The sequence below is a fragment of the Acanthisitta chloris genome, unplaced genomic scaffold (assembly GCF_000695815.1).
Source record: "Acanthisitta chloris isolate BGI_N310 unplaced genomic scaffold, ASM69581v1 scaffold9552, whole genome shotgun sequence".
Lineage (NCBI taxonomy): Eukaryota > Metazoa > Chordata > Aves > Passeriformes > Acanthisittidae > Acanthisitta > Acanthisitta chloris.
In genome coordinates, this window is record NW_008659874.1 from 6743 (window position 1) to 14066 (window position 7324).

Consider the following 7324-nt stretch of genomic DNA (forward strand, 5'->3'; position numbering starts at 1 on the left):
TAGTGGAACTTGGTGTCAAACCCAGATCTTGGCTTAAAGATTGTATTTAGACCTTGGCCAACGAGTCACAGTATCACCATCTCACCAGGAAGGGTCTAAATACAGTTGTAACTCATGTTCAACATTCTTGTCAGTGAGAATAATGGAGCAAAACTAGACTGACTGAGTTAATTTTGGTTAAACAGTGACTGCCTTTACTGACTACACTTACAGGCTAAACTACCTGGGCCAGTCACAGTCTCTTTGCTATTTCTGTGCCCATTTTTCTCTTTTGCTCTACAACTGATCTGAAACCTAAAAGCAACACAAGAAATGCAAACACACAGGCTACACTGTCAGAAATTCTTCAGCTTCTGCTCACTAGAATCTAACTGGAATAACTGACATCTCTTGACAGCTGCTTAGGAACACTTGTGGCAGGTAAAATAATGCTGATTATCTACAGGTACCTTATCCAGCAACTTTCTTCCTAGTCATCATGATTTGTGAAGTGTGCTGCTGCTAAATGAGCTATTTACAAATGTAAACTATGGCATGAAAGTCTCAAAATAAATAGATCAACCTTTACATTAGGTAGTGACTTGACAACAAGGGAAGAGATCATTCCATTACATCTCTCCAACAAAATGATCTGTGTCTGCTGCCCCCAATTTTTAATGAAGAAAATCCTTGGCTCACGATGTATTCTGCAACAACTCCCTTGGTTTTCTTCCTTTATGCTGGATAATGATGTAAAAACTCCTTCAGTTTTGTTGGATAGTCTGTCATCACTCCAGTTGCTCCGAGGTCAAATGCTCTCTTGTATTCCTGTTCTTCATTCAGTACCCAAATGTACACCTGTCAGGGGGGATAGAAGAACAAGTTACTAGAGGAAATACTAAATTCATTTTTAAAGGTGATTTTTGACCTAAATTGCTTCATTTAAAATAATAAATTATACTGTGATGCCAAAGACCTGCACAGAATCACATCCAATTTTCCCCTTCACTCTCCACCAAAAGAGACATTTTCTAGTGGTGACTCCAACTCCATTTCATTACCTGAGACCACAATAGGTAAGCAGTAATTTGTAAGCTTAAGTAGGAAAAAAACCCTCAAGCTTAAAGGGATTTGAAGTCTTTTCCCAAACATCCAATTCTTCCTTTGCAGCCACAGAACTGCAGATGTAGCAGCAGAAGTCATTGCTCAGGAGGAACTAAAAGCAACTTATGATCTCAGCAACACCACAGAGCATGTTGGAGAGGACAGGAGCCCATCTGAAGGCCACAACTGTCCAGTTCCAACTCTCCCCAGGCTAAAAGCAACTCTCCCTTAGCTTGGCCCCACAGCACCTGAATGCCTCGAGCCGTGAGATGGTCAAACAGTGCCTTCCTCATCAGCAACCTGTGGGAAGAGAGAGACCACTCAACAACTTGAAATATCCATGGAATTTTCAATGTCTGGTGATGTTCTGTAATCAAGTTTTCCCACATACCATTTAGAATCAATGTTTTCCACAAGAAAGTGAGGAGAAACTTGTCATAGAGAACTTGGAGTTTAAGACTGGTTAACACAGATACAGTAACTGATGGGAATTTCTGGGTATCAACTCTGCTGCAGATCAAACCCATCAGACAAATCCTTCATCCTACAGGTGCCCTGTACCACGTCTGATGGACCAATGGAAATTAAACTCCAAAATTCCAACTAACAGATGCCAGAGGCAGAAACAGGAGCCAGGAAACTCTCACTGCCATCACGTTCCATCTCTGGGAGCTTATGACTAAGCTTCCTCTGAAGCACAGAGACTCTTGAAATGCAAAGTGATCCTTGTAAGGCAAAGAGCACCTTCTCTGACAACATTATGAAACAGTCCCATCCATGAAATCTGCATTCTGCATCTAATGACATGCTAATTAGCTGAACAAACTTAACGACAGGGACTAAACAGACTCCACTGGAATAATGCCCACACTGCTCCTGCACCTCAGCATGGAAAGTAAGAGCTTACAGGAACACCTACATAAGATTTGAATGTGATTTATGCTGCACTGACAAAAAAAGCTAGTAAAAACCTGAAAAAAAAAGAACATAATGCTTAGCTACAGCAATAATTGGTCTCAGTAGCTTGAGCCAACTGTTAATATAAAGGCAAAATCTAAATAAAAGTTTAATGAGATTAAAATCTTACGTGTCAGCTAGCCAGATAACAAATTTCTGGCTTCTTGACATCTTCTGAGGTTCTTTCAGCCTGTGGAGGAAAAGGAAACAAAAAATTAGCAGGGCATAGATTAAAATATTATTGGAGACGTTCCTGCGAAAGGAACATGAAGAATTCATCTTGCAGTTGCTCAAATTAGAGCAGTAATTTCACTGACTAAGACAGGGACTTGGAATTGGGTTATACAAGAGAAATGAGCTACACTTCAGGGAAGCAGCAGAGATGGGTGTGCAGCAGCATTTTGGGTAAAGGAGGAGAAAGAAAGAGAATGTGAAGTCTCATATCCACTCTGTGAATAGTTTGGCCTCAGAAGAATTTCTTCTCAAGGAAGAGGGAGAAAAGTGCAAGAATTAGTTATATCCAGAACTGCATACTGTGTATGGCAGCTGCCTGTGAGGAGGAGGATAACTGCAGGAGGTGCTGTAAGCAGGACACACTGGGACACACAGAGGAGCAGCAAATTGGCACAGAATTCTCTAAATCATGTACAAAAGTGCCTAAACTATGAGCAGAATATCCTCAGCCCAAGGATACCGACAAAACCAATGCACAAGGCACATCAGAGCTCATTTGCTTTACTTCTCATGTAGGTGCAGCACCCACCAACCAACTCTCACTCACTTGAGGATGATTGAAGGCATGGGAATCTCAAAGAACTCCTCCTTGAAGGGAATGAATGGCAGCAAACCAGTGTAGAACAGCCCAAGCAGCAGCAGCACACGTTGTGCACAGAAGATGATGGGAATGTCAGAGTTCTGCAGGAACCAGGAAAGAAAGATGCTCAGTTATCTTGGCAGATTGTCAAACCTGTAGCAACTAAACCAATGCACATCTGAAGTTTAGCACTTGCCCCTAAAAATTAAGCTGCCAACTCTCTATGATGTTCCTGCCACTGGGCTTGAATTGCTCTTGTGGTAATTTGCAATTAATTAAGTTTGAAGGGGCAATGGGGACTTGACCAGGTGAAGTTTCTCTGCTCCCAGTCCAGTTTTTGTTCCCTGCCTCCAGCATCCTTCCACACTGCAGAACAGCAAGCAGCATTTCCCCCTAGACTACTACTGCCACCAAGAACAAGATGTGCTTCAGCACAGGACTTGTTGCAGGTTGACATCACTTCAATTTGCTTCACAACACACTTGAAACATGTTGGTTTATGATCTAAAACGTTTGGACATTGATGTTACCAACAATGAACTGCTGTTCAGGTAGGAAATTGGGTGTTGTCCTGCACAGATAAAGTAGAACAACATCTGTATCCTCAGCTAAATCAGTTCCTCTCAGGTGCATAACTTCTAATTTCACTGGGAATTGTGTAATCCCTCAGCACAAAAAGGAATAGAATCTACAGCTGCAAAACAGCTTCATACTGATATAACAGTGTGTCAACTAGTGGCCACATCCATTTCTTTCCTAAGAAGAAACACACAACAAGCAATCCTTAGAAAAACTGCTTTTTATCAGATGAATGATGTGCAGAACAGGCTCTAGGAGTTCCTGGCACAAGATTGCAGTGCCCTACATTCCATAAAACAAGAATAAAACATGATTACACTTAGTTCCTCAAGGATTTTATTGCAGAAGTGTTACCTGTGCTTGACTTATTTTAGCAGTATAGGAAGCAGAACACAATCTAAGCCATAAAACGTCTCACCACATGTAGAAGTGTGGCCTAGCTGGCTAGATCTTGATTTATAGGGTGCTTTTCTGAGCCTTTTGTCACCACAGAGTAACAAACAAGGCTTAGCTGGACTCACTCTTACCTCCTTGAAGCACTTGGACACGATCTCATAGTTGACATTCCCCCACACAGTGAGATGCTCTCGCTTGTACTCACTCACCAGCTCTGAGACCTGCAGCAACAACAGCAGAATTCACATGTAATCAGTGAGAATTACGTGCAGCATTATTTAATTGCAGCTCTCCTTGCTATTTCTCAGCCATGTGGATCATTACAGGTTAGAGGTCTAGACTCTCTCCCATCTCAAGGTGGTTGTGATGCTTCAAGGGGAAATAAAACAGGTGTTCAGGACAAAGAAACACCACTACACTCACAAAAAAACCCTGGAGAATGTAACTAGCTGCCCAAATAGCATCTGATGGAAAGCAGATTTCCTTCTCTGTGCTGAACACATCTACACAATTAACACCATGTTTTCATGCTGCTTTGGTGAGCAACAGTCCACAAGAAGATCCTTCCAATGAAGTACAAACCAAACTCGTCTCCAGCAGTGCAGCAGCAGTTTGACATCAAACTGAAGGGTCAGTAAAGAGCTGTTTGCTGAACATCTTACACAAGATCATCTCTGTCTTCTCTACTACCTCCGAGATCTAACACATGAAGGATGAAGCAGTCCAAGAACACAGATCTTGGTCTCAGACACTGCCATCAGCTCCAGCAAACTCTTCTCCTGGAGTGTCAGCATCACTACATCACCTTCACTCTCAGCTCACCACAGATGTTCAAGTACCTTTCTGATCAGCACATTGTTGTTCATTTTGATGTCGATGTTGACAGGAGTCTGTGGAAATGCCTCAAACACCTCTCTCAGGAGTGGAATCCGATTATCCTTCCCCTCACAGTGACATTCTGGGGAGACAGGAAAGTTGTCACTGCTGTGGCCACTTTTAATATACCCCAGCTAAAAGATGAGATGTCAGATCACTTGTCTGCTTCAAGTATAAACTTCCTAGAATCATCATGTTCTTAAACCAACAAACAGAATTACATCACTCAGCTGTAATTAATTATGACAAGTTCATTTCCATAATGAAAATGCTCTGAGCACACTGCACATTTAGGTTTGAACTTCATGAATTTCAGTCATTATTTAGCAGCAGTAGGAGTGCAATGCTAAAATCCTGAAATAGCAAACAGAGGCTCAGTTACCACACACCAAATGCAACGAGAGTCATAGGGAAAAGACCAAATGAGAACAGAATTTCCATCTGAACTCCAAGTCATACCTACAGGAACTACTGTGCTGGTTTCTACAAGTAGGATTATATTTTCCTTTTAAAACTTCTCTTATCAAGATACTGATAGGAGAAAAAAATCCACTTTCATACTCTCTTTGGCAAAACAGGAAACTGCCACACCACAGAATGGAAAATGAGTGTTACTGTGAACTGAAACAGCAAGAGACCAAAACTTACCTTTCTGAAATGTGACATCCAACTTGCAGAGATAGGGGGGAAGTTCCTCAAAAATAAAGGGAAATGAAACATTAATTCAAATACACAGATGACTTCTCCAAAAAGACCAAAAAACTGTCATTCATAAGCCACTGAAGTTATCTTTAAAGACAATAGTTTCTTGGAATCTTCTCACCCCACAAAGTGATTTAGAAGCACTTTAGTGTTCATTCTTGACCTGTTTGGCATTCTTAGGTTCATGTTACCTGTAGCTGATAAAGCAGAAAGTTTCCAGATGCCTGTCTGGAAATTCAGAGGACTCCACTTAAGTGGACCTCGGGTTGGGTTTTTCCCAGCTCTCTACAAATCCATTTTTCCACACCCCTTAGCACCAGTATTTTTTGTTCCACTCACCGAGTATTTGAGGTCAGATATATTGACATCAACTCCTGTTGATCTCTTCAGGTTCTCATCATGGGACACCACCACCTGCTCATCCTTTGTCAGGTGACAATCCAACTCCAGCATGTCTGTTCCTAAATTAACAGCACTGCAAGCAAAAATCTGTCTTGGTACAGGCTCAAATCCAACACATGCATGTTACTCCATAAACCAATCCCTCTGGAAGCACTTCAGATGCTTTATGAACTCTCTCAACAGCAAAGAACTCTGCTGCAGTGGAAAGCTGATGCAAGAACAAACAACATCCCATGAATCAAAGATGGGATTGAAGCTTTGGCTCAGTCTTCCATAGAAATCAGGTGGCACAGCTGTGGATTGCAGCCTACCAGCTCAGGATTGAGAAACCTGCTCCTCAAGGATTGTTTCAGAGCTTGGACTGTGATGTTTGTTTGTAACAGCACAATTACCACTGGAGGAAATGAGCTGTTCTAACAAAGCCATCAAGTTTGTGGCAAGCAGAAGCAAAACATGACAGAGATGTGAAAGCTTTTCCTTCTTTTTACTTGACTGACATTAATCAGGAATGGATGGATCAGGATATTAGCAGTGAGGCTTTCAGGCTTTTTTTTAGGGGGGGGTATCAAAAACAACCTTAAAGATTATTATTTTAATGAAAAAGTTTTAAGTTAAATTAAAAAATAAACCACTCTAACAACCAGTACTATTTTTCAAAGGAAAATAGCCACTCCTGTTCCAACCCACTGCTTTGAAAAGTTCAAATCCAATCCCAAATCCACTCCACAGAAGCTTAGCTCATAGGAGGAAGAAAGAAAGCAGAAAGCAGTAATATTGATGAAAAATAAGTACAAGAAACCTCACACCAGAACAAAAAACCCTAAGCTTTGCTGCAATGAGAAGTGAGTTGCTTATTTAACTAGAAAAGATACTGAGCAGGTGTCATTCCTCAGCTAAAAGCCTGAACACTTCCTTCAAAACCTTCTTTTTATCCAGCCATGAGCAAAGCTACAGCTCCTCTGGGTTGTGCCTACATGGGCCCCAGAGCTCTGCAGCTCCAGGAACAGCCTTTTCCTTCAGGGCTTTCCTGGCTGGACACAGAACACTCCCAAATGCAATAACAAACCAAAAAAAAACAAACCCAAGAACATACTCCCAGAAGTGTTTAACACAATTTCTGGCCCAGCTGGGATGATGATCAAGAGGAAGGTTGTCAAATTAAAACCAATTTGTTAACTGTTTGCCAGTGCTGCTAATTAAGAATTAGAAGAGGAACAAAATCCTATTACAGAACCACAGGCTGTTCTGGGTGATTTTGCCTCCTGAGGAAAAGCATCTCCAAATCTGCTGCAGGAGCTTTGCCAAATGTATAGATGTTCCCATCTAGTACCATCACCTCTCCAGCAAAATCTGTTAAAAATATTGCTGCTTAAGGAAGTCAGGGCTGGTGCTGCATGGGGAGAGGAGAACAACAACTTTCCTTGTTAACCAATTTGAGCATTTGCCAAGCCCTCACTCCCAGCTCACTGCTAAATAAGCTTCCCTAAGTGCTGAGCTTTTCCAGCTGGAAACCAG

General features: G+C 41.6%; 1 protein-coding gene across 1 annotated transcript; it reads right to left on the minus strand.

Annotated features, from left to right (window-relative positions):
* Positions 1-261: 261 nt before the first annotated feature.
* Positions 262-5882, minus strand: GDPD1 (glycerophosphodiester phosphodiesterase domain containing 1; the record flags this gene model as incomplete). Its single annotated transcript, XM_009069573.1, has 8 exons — positions 262-837; positions 1332-1383; positions 2171-2230; positions 2822-2955; positions 3961-4050; positions 4669-4787; positions 5354-5399; positions 5747-5882. Coding segments are annotated over 8 exons (760 nt in total), but the record flags the coding sequence as incomplete, so codon positions are not given.
* Between the last annotated feature and the right edge of the window lie 1442 nt (positions 5883-7324).